We start from the raw sequence: 13,021 nt of genomic DNA, 5'->3' as shown, positions 1-13,021 counted from the left end.
TAATCAAATTTAGATAGCGAGGTATGCCTACTTTACATGCTTGACGAGAGGCTGGAGTTCATTTTGGACATGGTACTAGGAAATGGCTCATTAACCAAGCCAATGTTGGACATGATACTAGAAGAAGACTCGTTGACCAAGTTTTTTGGACATGGTACTAGGAAATAGCTCATTAACCAAGCCAACGGTGGACATGATACTAGGAAATGACTCGTTGACCAAGCCAACGCTAATGTTCGACCTTGATGCTTGTGAACTGCGTTTGGGATTGCTACAGCTCTAAATATCAGTAACGATCATCAAAAATTGAAGAAAATAATGAAATCTGACCAGCATAATCAAACAATTAAATTTTGATGATGTTCGAACCACATATAGTGCATCCGCCAAACTCAAGTAAAATGCAAATGTGCATAGAACGTTGAACACCAATCCATCTATAATTTTCCAGGACAAGGTAAAAGTAGGACCAGAAAACTTCAATTCACAACACCATGCGAATAAAACCAGATATAGACAAGTCAACATATCATGACTCTTTCAGTTAAGAACTCTTTTGCAACATATTACCTCCTTACTAACATTTTACACTGGAAGTCGAATCTACCACGAGATGCTACATAACTTTATACATGATATAAACTATAACAAAAGTCTAACACTAAATTAAATAACTCATTTATTTGCAAAAATGAGGGATCCAAAACTCAACCCACTGTGAAGATGCTGCAGCAACACATGGGCCAAATGTGAACCCTTCACTTAACCCATTCCCTCCATTTGCACCAGGCCCTTCTTAGTAGTCTCACTTAATCCCTGTCATTTTTCTAACATACCCTTACGAATCACTATGTAAAACACCTTTCCGCACATTAAGTCCATCTGCTGATACACTTCTCGGAACGTCAGTTTGAGGAATGTCTATTCGAGGAGGAGGATCAGGGGAGAAACATACAATTATAACTGTCAGATTGTCACAACTATTGCGTTTGAGTGCTTCCCTTACCAGCTCTCTAGAACATCTCTCTGGGTCATTGTGTAACATTAACTCCTTCCTTGCTGTTGTTACAGCATACTGGCTGCTCATCACATCCCAGAGACCATCACATCCCATTATCAGGAATTCATCTTCTTCTGTCAACTGAATCTCCTGCAATTCTGGCTCTGCACTCAATGGGCAGGCAGATCCCTTGGGTCCCTTCATGTGCCAATCTCCGAGAGCACGTGCTACAGATAATCGACCATTAAGGTATCCATCATAGATGACTCCTCCAAGTTTTTCGATCCTTGTTCTTTCTGATGTGGAATTTGGTTTGTGGTCTCTGGACAGCTCAACTGCTCTCCCACGTTTTCCCAGGACAGCTCTACAATCCCCTGCATTCGCTACTACTAACCGTCTGCAAAGAAAGATAAACCATGTTACAGAATACGACGTGGTCCCCAAATATTTCAAGACCAGAAACCAATAAGTTAAAAAAAAAAAAAAAGGCATTCATAGCTACATGCAAAGTTTTTCAATAATGATTTGTTAGTACTCAGGGTGGTCAAAGTTTTATAACAAAGAAAAACGATGTCAACCTAATAAGAGTCATAAGTGGTACAGATCAGAATTCTACACAACACTCAGAGGTTTCAGCTTCAATATCATGCCACAAGCACAAAAGTGATGCTACAACATCCACCTACAAGGAAGAAGCAAAAAACCTTTAGAAAACGAAGAGGATTACCTTCCAAGTATGAGAGCAGTTAGTGCAGTAGTCCCAGAGGAGATGTCTAAATTGCTATCCTCCGCAAAGGCATGATCTGCTTTCACAAAGGCATTCATAATTGTCTTTTCCAGGCAAACAGGGAAATGAGAGTCGTCAACTATGAACTTGAGGATGTTCTTTTTAACAAACGATGCTGCGTCAACACCGCCATGACCATCAAACACCTGTTGAATAAGCACTTTGCATGTCAATTAGGAGAAAGAGAGACAGATGAACAAGGGAACAAAATTCATATTAATCACATCTTGAATCATTGAAATGAACAAACAGAGTATTGCTTCTTATTCAAGTTCCCCAAATGATAACATGGAACTAATATACCATTAAGAGCAATCCTGTACGAGTAACTGACACCTCCGTAATAAATTCGAATTCTCTCTCCAGCAATCATTTAATAATATATCCCAAGGCCCGGTATATCCTGTCTCCAACAGTCTTTTATGTGGGTTGCCTTGTCTAGGGTTTTCACCGTCCTAGTACTAAGTGCTCCCTTTCTCCATATCTTCTTCTATCATATATTATAGAGCAATGCTGGATATCCCCGATTGTAGTTCATAATAGGGCCCAATATGCATATGTCAGTTATAAAACAAATTGAATACTTAAAAAAAATAGATTTGGAAAACAAGCAACTGGCCCGCAAAAATAATGGGTAAGTAGCACCTTCCCAGTGGCATTTACATTAGATAATAAAACCTCCAAAAGCAAAATTTTACGTCACTGACAAAGTTGACACTTACAAATCCTCTAAATTGAACTAATATAAGAAGCAACTAAAGAATGCACAGGTGAGGACCCATCACATACATATTGTAATAGAGGCAAAGCAAAACAATGGAAAGTATGTTAAGCATTATGACATAAACCGGATATATTACTTAAGGAAATTGCAAGTAAAAAACTGTAAATGAAGTCATAAGTAGCAAACCCCATAGAAAGCTCCAGAGGAAAGTAAATCGGCACTTGCACCCGCACCCAACTCTTGAACAAGATCGTCTATACATATGTGTTCATCCTCCATGTGTTGCTTCGCACCTTTCTCAGCGCAGCTTCCTGACCGAAATACCAGTGAGAAGTTAGAATTTCCATCTGCAGGAGACTTAACGCCAACAACCCTGGAATCAGATTCCTGACCAAAATTGATGATACATTTATTAGTGGTTTATCGTTTGATTTTGAATGTAAGACACAAAAAAGGAAAGCTTGTAGACAACTAGACGCGTCTATATAGGCCGACCAACAGTATCATATAAAATAAAATGACGCGGTAAATATAAATTCTTCTAACAAAAAGAGTAAAAGTCAACCCCAAATCAGTTCTTTTGTCAAGATCGTTCAAGTACAAACAACAATCAGAGACATGTTATCATTGAACTTTAGATGCTTGTCACAAAATAAGAATCACAACTTTACCACATTTAGCAAGGCGATCTCAAGGCTCAAACATATTATTATTATATTGATATACTTTATTGAAAAAAAACAATCTCAGAGCAACTCCAACCCAATTAGTCAAAATATTAGCTAAAAATTAATACAATATTCGGTAGTTAAATTACTAGCTATATATTGAATTTACTCCAACCATACTAGATAAAGTGGCTATCTATCTCATTATGATATTACAATATATATGTGCACACTTTGAGAAGAAAAATCAAAATACGAAAAGATAGGCCAAGTATGGGAGACAGAAAAAGAGAATATTAAATAATGAAATGGCTAGTTGATCAGACTAGACAAATGTGTCTAACAAATGGAAGCGGGCTATAAATTTGCTGAGCCACGGTGGAGCATTGGAGTGATGCAGCTCATTATGACACAAGGTGAAATAGCTATGGCATTGGAGCTGCTGTAAGAAACAAGTTTTGGGGATTGTATAAATCAAGTCACAATATTCCTAGACCAATCATAGAGAAGTTATAAACAACTTCCGCCTGAAGAAATTTTGTCGCCACTAAGAGACCACAGACAAAAACAGCAACCGTCATATTTACATAAATGCCATTTTTACACATCTATTAGGTCAAATAACTTGCCCTAACAAAATCGGAAAGAGCTGAATGGCTGTCAAAAAGCATTCTTTACCTATCAAATTCGAAATAACCACTGCCCTGGCAATCAACACATAAATCAACACTTTAAGATAAGATGGCTGTGGATGTATGCAACATTCTGATCTTACGAAAAATGAAGTGAACTCAAACTCAAAAAATTAGTGGTTTTTAATATCAATACATAACTCAACCGGTTCACACTTTATTTTACTACTGAATTTCAAAGAACACAATAAATAACACATAAGTTAAGCTTTCAGCTTTAAATGGAGGTTTCCCTTACCAAATCAGCAGCACTTGTATCTTTAAGAGAACTTATACTATGTTGCACAACAGAAAGATGTCTCGAAGGTCTTTCACTAGGAATCTGCTCCGAATCAGCTGATTTCACAGAAACTTCATCTTTACTGATAGAAACCTGATCTTTATCTACACTACCCTCTAACACCCTGAATGAAGGCGAAAAATCGGAACCTGCTGCTGTTGCCATATTGCTTATAAAAAGTAGCCTTTTGTATGAGTTGCACAATAAACCAAACCTGACTAATCAAAACTCAATCAAACCTCAATTGTCTATAATCCCAAAACCAAATAAATACAAAATCATCAGGGTCCTTGCCCTCAGGCCTCATCACCTCTTGGCCTCAATAATCACAAAGAGGGTAACAACCTTTTCAACCCTAATTCCATTCAAAGATCAAACAGCTCAAAACTATGCAACATTTCAAACCCTAGCTACAAAATCAACTAAATATAATAAAACACATCCAACAAGAATCTAATCAAAGAACATAATCCCTCCTCAAAAACCCAGATCAGCTTTAACAATTCCCACTGAACTAAGCTATCTGAGCCAACATAATCAAGTCAATACAACCACAAGATGCAACTCTAACTTAAGAATCAAACAACTTATCACAATCTAGTCTAATATAAAATTCAACAAAATTAATAAATAAAAAAATGGTATTTATATTTTCTACAAGAAATAGAAAAAAAATGGAACCTTGGAGCAATAAGAAGATCTCACAGATAAGGAGAATTGCTGAGATAGCTGTAAGTTGTAGGGCAATGTGCAAAAAACTTCTGATAGAGATATCCAGAGAGAGAGAGAGGGAGAGAGATTAGAGAGAGATGGAGAGAGAATAAAGAAGAGAGGGTGTGGGGGTAAGTTTACTGGAAAGTGACCGGCGGTTGGCGGTAAAAGCAGGATGTCAGGCGGGGGGTTAAAGACAGAAACAGTGGACTTATGTTTGTTTGGTTTTTTAGGTAGCCACGTGTTGACCTATGCCGGACTCTGCAACTCACTCCCAGCCGTTGGATCGTGTCTCGGGAAACTAAATGCGCAGATGCGCATTGCATGCTTGGGTCGGTTTTTATCAGAGCAAAAAGATTTGCCAACCAAACAAAAATCGTTATCGATCTTTGCATTTAATCTCAACTTTATACGAAATTCTGTTGACACTTAACACACCGTACTCAAACATTAAATTTTGATACCGAGTTCATACATAAACAAAAAAACACATGGATCTTAACCTAAATGAATTGGTATTTGATATCTGAATTCCGATTTATTTTAAAATTTATATTAATAAATTATATAAATTATAATATTCTAAATTATATGATAAATTAGTTATATAATATTCTAGATTGTAATTTCGAGAAATATCAAATATGTTACAAATATTTAGTTTAGGCGAATTATATCATTTCCTGGATATTTAAGATCACATTTTATTTCTCGTAAATAGATAATGACTCACCATTTCCTCATTTTTTTTAATGATTAAATATTTACTTTCTGACTTTTACACATTTTCCTCACATTTTTGTATTATTTTTTTGATAAAAAAAATTATATTTAATATTACGATAATAATAAGAAACACGAAATTGATAGTGTTTGACTCGACTCGATTTGTCTCGGAGCATATACATAAAGTTGGATCAATTATGTTACTCCCTCTATTTTTTAATATATTACGTTTGACTTTTTGACACACACTTTTAAGTGCTTTGATCGGATAGTTAAAAGTCTTATTTTTGAAATTTTCTTTTTCTAAATAAAAATATGTAATCAAAAAATTAATTCACAAAAAAAATCAATTAAAAATATTAAATTTTACTATCCGGTCAACCCACCTAAAGGTACGTGCCCAAGTCAAAAGTGACATAAAAAAAACATAGAGAGTATATTCTTTCCATCCCACCCATTTTTATATATTTTTTATTGCTTAACGCATATTTTAATACTTCTACAAAATATAGTTATATACAAAAAAAACTAATAAAATTTAAATATTAGTTTTTGTTCAATTTAAAAAAAAAATTAAGTTATGAAATTAAATTTCATAAAAACCATCACTCAATATATAGAGATGAAGAGAGTGTGACCACTGGGTCAGTGATGAAGTCCATTTTTACATTTCAGCCCATATCTTTTACTTAAATAACTGGCCCGTGACTACTTCGATTCGGCGTGCAAAAGGAGCTTTGCCACGAATTGCTAGTGCCGGGCTGCCGGTAGTTAATTCTTTTTGTCAGACCAACAGGTCGTTGATTATAGAAACGCCACCTCGTTTGCCATTCTTCTTAAATTAATTTTTTTTTGAAAATCCATTCTTCTTAAACTTAAATTCATAAAGAAACACTTATAATCCTAATGTTAGACAATACAATGTTATTTTATGTAACGTTGAACGTCCAAACAAGATAAAACACATTTAAAATATATATTAAACGCTACATTATGTAATATTTTGTTATTATAAACCCTAATTTAATATTTGAAAAATATAATTACAAAATATAATATTTAAGATATTCGCTTGTTTTAAATCTTGTGGAAATAAAATTTTGACGCAACTAGCGTGCCCTGATTTCGCTGAGAATTACTAATACTTCGCCAAATATTAAAAACAAACACAACTTCATGCTCGTTCGTACAAAATAATTGGGTTTGATTAGGCCACCCTACGTCCCTTCCCATGTGCAGAAGCACAACTGGAGCCCTAACAAAGGCCAATTCGCTTTGTTCGTGAAACAGTAAAGAAGGAAAGAACGGAGAAAGTAACATTGTCCTTGCGCATGCACGCTCATCTTTTCACGGTCGTAAAAAATAGCGATCAGACAGATAATTAAGAATTAATTGGATATATTAAAATAATATAGCAATATTTAATTTATTATACTAATTTTTTAGAAAATAGATTATAATTAATTGGATTTAGAATAAATCGAATCTTGAGTACGGCGATTATTCAGTCAAATGGATGTTTATAAACCTATGCTTTGCTCATAAAAGATGACAAAAGATTCCACTCTCCCTGACCAAACCAAATAAGCATGATTGAAGAATCCGTAGGGCTACTAGGCCCTCCATGGGGCTGTGGCTAACCAAATTATAAATTCATACTCCCTCCGTCCCCCTCAATTGTTTACATTGGAGAGGGACACGGAGACCAAGACAATGTATGAATAATGAGTAAAGTTAGATGAAAAGTGGGTAAAGTGGTGGGACCCATCAATATTTAATAATAGATTTGAGATGGTGGAGGAAGGTAGTGGGTGTAATAGTAGTTTTTATTGTTAAATATGAGATAGTGGGAGAAGATAATGGGTGTAATGATTGAAAAAACTTACTATTTATGGTAATGTAAAGAAATGAGAGGGACATCCCAAAATAGTAACGGTAAAGAAATGAGAGGGACAGATGGAGTACTTAATAATTAGTAGTACCATCCCCTTTTATCAGCTGCCCTACAGCCTACAGGTCCGTGATACATAGTCAAAAGCACTTCACTTTCCCCAACTCACTGCTGCGAATACCGGCATGTCCCGTAACCTGATCATAACCAATCAACCACGTTTCAAAACAGCGCAATACCATGTATTTATATTTGTTTAAATTCTTTTATCAAACACGATTTTTAAGTCCTAAAAATTAGTGATTTTTTTTTGGCCCGAAATGAATTTGAAATGACGATGAAGGAAGACAATCTTACTTGGATCGCTGAATGTCACAAGCCCCGTTCCTTTAAAATCACAGTTCCAGTAGTTCCTCCCATGCATCTGGTAATAACTATTCATCGCATGTGACGCATGCGCATGAATCTTATTGGGCTCAAAACACCTCCCATTCTCATAAACCTCTCTACACTCCACACCACCCGGCCCGCAACAAAAATCCAACACAGCCTGAACCACCTTCTCATCTGCATGCGGCTTAGCCACGCACCAAACCGATGGTCCTCTCACCGCACCTGACACCACTTTCTCTCCGAACCCAAACTTGTCTCCACCGCTACAAAACTCACAGCTCAAGTCCACTTCATAAACCTTAGATCCATCTCCGTTGAAGAGCCCGAAGTTCCGCTCACTAGCCACCCCTTCTTTCTCGTTCTCATTGAACAAAGAAAATAGAAATATTTGTACGTTATCTTTAGGCCTCATGGGAGATCCTTGGCCAGACTGGCCGCGTTCGATTAGTCTCGTGTTGTACGTTCTTGCGTGATCAGGAGTGGCCGCGGTCTCGGCAGGCTCGCCTTTAGAAGGCCAGCCGGATTCCGAGACGATTATGTCGATGGACCGGTTGCCGAACCCTAATGCATTGATCGCCGAATGCACCGCGTCGATTTGTGCATCCAACATGTTGGTGTAAGTGTAGCCTCTCGGGTCATGCACGCCGCTAGCGTTGCCTAGCAAGGCGTAATCTAGGTTAACAGTTTCGGGATTATCCCGAAAGGCGAAATACGGGTAGGCGTTGATCATGAAGGGTGCAACGGTGTCGGCTAAAAATGATACGACTTCGGTCATGATGGGCATGAGAGTGGTTGCGAAAGTGGAAGATGAGGGAGGGAAAGAGGAGGCGAGAGTGGCCATAGAGTGCGGAGTTGTGACCTTTATCTTGCGGTCCAAGCCTCGTGCTAGGAGAACTGCATGGATGTTTTGCATGGCTTGGATGAGTGCCTTGGGATCCAAGCCATTGTCGCCGTCGCCATCTGCGGTGGATAAGTACTCGTTACCCACGCAGATGACGGTGACGGAAGTGGATGGAATGAAAGGCATGAGACGCGATGAGAACCATTCGTCAGCCGCGGATATGTCCGCGCTTATGTTTTTGACGAGGTTGTTTTCGACGGCCACGATGAGATCAATGCCGGTGTTGGAGAAGGCTTCGAGGATCTGTGAGTTGGTATCATAGATCTTAACTTTGTCGATGAGAGTCGATTGGAGTAGCTGAGCTACTCTTTTGGGAGAAGGGAGGTTGTTTCCGAGAGTACCGTAGTTTATACCAATACCCGAAACATAATAAAACGGAAATACCATAACGAGGAAGAAAAACAGAGAAGAATGTGCCATTGGTATCGCACTTGAGCAAAATGAAAGAGGTGATCTCGAAGTTCTTGGTCTGTGAAGACGGATACTATACCCGAGTTGTTATAAGGGGATAATACTGAGGGTGCAGGTGAGAATTATTTGGTTAGATGAGGCTGTGATCTATTTCCTTGACTTGGTTTGGTTGGTCGAGTCTGTATGAGCAGAGTGTCATTCTTTTAAGCAGTTGAAGCACTTTTGACGAATTCTATGCGCAAGGTAAGTATGGGAAATGCAGGGTAAAACAGATAAAGGAAACACTGTTTTGTGTGTTGACTGAGTGGGGGAGGCTAGTTCTTACAGCTGCTGAGCATTATGAAACGGTGCCATTAATCAAGGAGAGAAAATGCAGCAGTACTAAAAAGTTGCAGAGGACAACTTTTACAACAGGCATCTTTGAAAACATCTGTATCTTGATGTTCCCCACAGATTCTAATTCAATCACCACTTGACTTCAAATCACCCCTCCCAAATTCTGCACAAATCTACAGTATTATGCAAGATTCAAGAACCATTTTAATTTTAAAATTATCTTTATCTTAAAATGGCCGCAGCCTCTGGAATGAACAAAACAGAGTATGATGATAATAGTCTCTGGAAACTAAGGAGAAACAAATATGTTTCATTCTGGAAACTCACTGATTTATTATGTACTGTTCTTTTCTGATATTCCAAATCTCATAATAATCTCATCAACAACAAATCGTCAAATCCTCTGTCCGATAAATTATTCCATACGAGGGAAAACTAACACATCAAACGACAGGTAACAGTCATCTGGACAACTTGAATCGGGAAAAGAAAGGGGGGACTAAGAAAACTATTCATAAACTTTGCATTCCTCATCAGCAGGGTTTGTCTCGCAAAAATCTTCTAATGGATCTCCGCTTCCAGGGACTACTACACCTGGCCATTTGCTTGCTACCAAATCTGCCAAATCTACGACTCTTTGGCTGCAAAACCACAATCACACTCTAATTAGATACTATGATAACATTAACAAACTAGTCCATGAAATATAAACTATATCTTTGATCTTAACGTACCTGTATCCCCATTCGTTATCGTACCAGGCTACAACCTTGACCATGTCATCTCCCATGACCATTGACAATGAAGAATCAATGGTGCATGACACATCAGAGCACCGGAAATCTACCGACACTAGAGGCAAATCACAGACCTCCAGAATGCCCTTCAATGGTCCTTCAGCAGCCTTTCTGAAGGCAGCATTGACATCTTCTGCTGTAAGTCCTTTCTTCGCAACATTTATAACAAGGTCAACAACGGATACATTAGGCGTGGGCACCCGGAGTGCAATGCCGTTCAGCTTACCCTTAAGCTGGGGTAGCACTAGAGACACGGCCTTGGCTGCACCAGTACTTGTTGGGACTATGTTCAAAGCTGCTGCTCTGGCTCTCCTCAAGTCCCGATGTGAAGCGTCTAAAAGCCTCTGTTAACAATCATGTGTGCTTATTAATTCTAGAATCACAGTTCAGATATTACAGTTTGCAGAACATAATTATGATAAAAGACCAGATTTCAGATTGTTATAGATAGTTCCACAATTTCCCTTGGTCATCAAATTATCATGATTTGCTTCGCGTTGGTTAGTACCTGGTCTCCTGTATAAGAATGGGTGGTTGTCATGGTTCCCTTGATGAGACCTGCATATTAACGGATCCGTTAAAATTACAAATTTACAGTATTCCAGGCCTTGAAAACATTATCAATGGAATTCTTACCAAATTCTTCATCTAAGACCTTCACAAAAGGAGCTAAACAATTTGTAGTGCAAGAAGCGTTACTGCAATTAAAAGATCACATTTGAATAGGATACGGGTTTATTCTAGATAATTAAACGATACTGCGTCTGGTTTCTGGTTCTGATAATTTTTACAGATACTGACCTTATGATGTTAGCAACGTCGTGTCCATAGTCTTTCTCGTTCACTCCAACAACATAGGTAGGAATATCAGCTCCTTTTGCTGGTGCAGTGATGATAACTTTCTTTGCTCCTGCTTGGATGTGCTTCCCAGCCCCAGGGCCATCCACAAAGACACCAGTTCCCTATATATAACATAAATGAACTTAACTTTAGAAAAAACAGAAATTATTTCTCGTAGCACCAACTAAAACAAATAAACAATGTAACAGTTATACCTCAATAACAATGTCGATTCCCATCTCAGCCCAAGGAAGCTGGAGTGGATCTCTGTTTGAGACAACCTTGATGTGCTTTCCATCAACACTAATTGTCTCGTTGTCAACAATTTTAACATCTGCTTTGAAAGTCCCCAGCATTGAATCGTACTTCAGCAAGTGCGATGCCTGTACTTTCAACGTGAATAAAACAGTTAATTTATCTTCTTTTTTCTAAATGTGAATTAAGTAGATTAGATCGTAAGACTCACATTCTTGACACCACCACTGTCGTTGACAACAATAACTTCGAGTGGAGAGTCCTTGCGTCCATGCCAGCAACGGAGGAAGTTCCTGCCAATGCGTCCAAAACCATTGATCGCTACCTTCAGTTTGGCCACCGTTTCTCCTCTAACAGGGGATGATCCTGAAGTCTATATCAGATGCAGTAAAATTTACCAGCAAGTTGATCTAATAACTGATTACAAACAAGGACTTATACAGTTTATTAATGGTTTCAGCTTGATCACTTCATTTATATTGTGCTAATCTGCTGATCATCTTTATAAAGATCGAAGTCATATTTTGGTCCTGGTTTTCATCAACTGCTAATTATAACATAGTACAAAAGTCTAACTGCAAGCTTATCAAATGATCATTTGCCTACACATAAATTGAACAATAAGATATCTGCAAGAATTGTTTAGTGATCTATCAATGATTGCAAAAAAAGACTAACCTTAGGAGAAAGTTGTGAAGCCACTACATCAAAGAAGGATCCTTCACTAGCATTCTTGGAATATGTAAGAGAAACACTGGATCGGAGCCCGGAAAACTCAGCGACTTGAAGTCTCTACACAGAAAAGTAAAGAAGAACACTGATCATTTGCACCACATATTATAATATAATTAACATCATTAAGCAGAACTGCTTTACAAGCCATTGCTGCAACTACCTTGGAAGAGCACTGAGCAGGGAAAGAATAAGAGTTTTTCGATGGAAGTCTGATATTAGTTGGGAGGCTTGAAGAAACCAGAGCTGCTTTACAAGCCATTGCTGCAACTAAAGACTCTGAGAAAACCTACTTTTTATTTTTATTTTTCAATGTTAATACATAATACACTTAAAATTTACTTCAACTGTATCATAAAAATTAATTTGAACTCCTCTTTACTTTTATCTCGAGTTAATTTAGTGTTATTCTGTATTGTATTAAATAAAAATCATTGCAGAAAGAAACAATATACGTTTTAAAAGCGAAATGTGCATCCTATGGTTGGAAATTGAGTGAAGAAATGTGTGGTGATGATAAATGTAGAGATTTCTATAAGATAAGGTACTGCACTCTTCATGTTCTGAGCCACAGATTATTCATGCCTTGTTGCATGATCTTATACACTTTTATTAATGTAGTTGCAAGACCGCTGATATTCTTTTTCATTCATTTTGGATTATAGCAGATCAATCATGGCGGACAATGACGATCTCTTTAACATTTGAACGTTTCGACACTACTGTTCTTGTCAATAGAGTAACATTTTTTCGGATTTTACTTTTCTTTAGTATGTAAAAGCTAAACTGAAAACGTAAATTAGCATAAAAACAACTTCAAACGTTTATATAGAGAACACGACAAGTCTAGTATTGTAGTGTAGCGGATTGTTCAACC

General features: G+C 37.6%; 3 protein-coding genes across 4 annotated transcripts; all 3 read right to left on the bottom strand.

Moving 5' to 3' along the window:
* Positions 1-513: 513 nt before the first annotated feature.
* LOC108219214 (probable protein phosphatase 2C 27) lies at positions 514-5,020 on the bottom strand. Of its 2 annotated transcripts, XM_017392534.2 has the most exons (5): positions 4,833-5,020; positions 4,110-4,365; positions 2,698-2,898; positions 1,728-1,933; positions 514-1,397 (listed from the first exon to the last, which is right to left on the bottom strand). In XM_017392534.2, exons 2-5 carry the CDS (start codon positions 4,314-4,316, stop codon positions 839-841), a joined length of 1,173 nt encoding a protein of 390 aa, XP_017248023.1. In that variant the 5' UTR covers positions 4,317-4,365; positions 4,833-5,020; the 3' UTR covers positions 514-838. The 2 variants fall into 2 exon arrangements, with proteins under 2 accessions (XP_017248023.1, XP_017248022.1); XM_017392533.2 differs by having other exon boundaries at positions 4,110-5,019.
* Positions 5,021-7,343: 2,323 nt separating this feature from the next.
* On the bottom strand, positions 7,344-9,355 carry LOC108216824 (glucan endo-1,3-beta-glucosidase 12). Its single transcript, XM_017389669.2, has 2 exons — positions 7,837-9,355; positions 7,344-7,676 (listed from the first exon to the last, which is right to left on the bottom strand). The coding sequence occupies exons 1-2, from the start codon at positions 9,191-9,193 to the stop codon at positions 7,645-7,647; spliced, it is 1,389 nt and encodes a 462-aa protein (XP_017245158.1). The 5' UTR covers positions 9,194-9,355; the 3' UTR covers positions 7,344-7,644.
* A 473-nt stretch (positions 9,356-9,828) lies between these two features.
* Positions 9,829-12,574, bottom strand: LOC108219447 (glyceraldehyde-3-phosphate dehydrogenase B, chloroplastic). The gene is made up of 9 exons (XM_017392908.2): positions 12,308-12,574; positions 12,091-12,204; positions 11,624-11,785; positions 11,373-11,540; positions 11,119-11,279; positions 10,954-11,015; positions 10,826-10,875; positions 10,255-10,661; positions 9,829-10,161 (listed from the first exon to the last, which is right to left on the bottom strand). Exons 1-9 carry the CDS (start codon positions 12,404-12,406, stop codon positions 10,029-10,031), a joined length of 1,356 nt encoding a protein of 451 aa, XP_017248397.1. The 5' UTR covers positions 12,407-12,574; the 3' UTR covers positions 9,829-10,028.
* Between the last annotated feature and the right edge of the window lie 447 nt (positions 12,575-13,021).

This window comes from Daucus carota, chromosome 4 (assembly GCF_001625215.2).
Source record: "Daucus carota subsp. sativus chromosome 4, DH1 v3.0, whole genome shotgun sequence".
NCBI classification, from domain to species: Eukaryota; Viridiplantae; Streptophyta; class Magnoliopsida; order Apiales; family Apiaceae; genus Daucus; species Daucus carota.
This window is presented reverse-complemented; position numbering and strand designations above follow the sequence as displayed.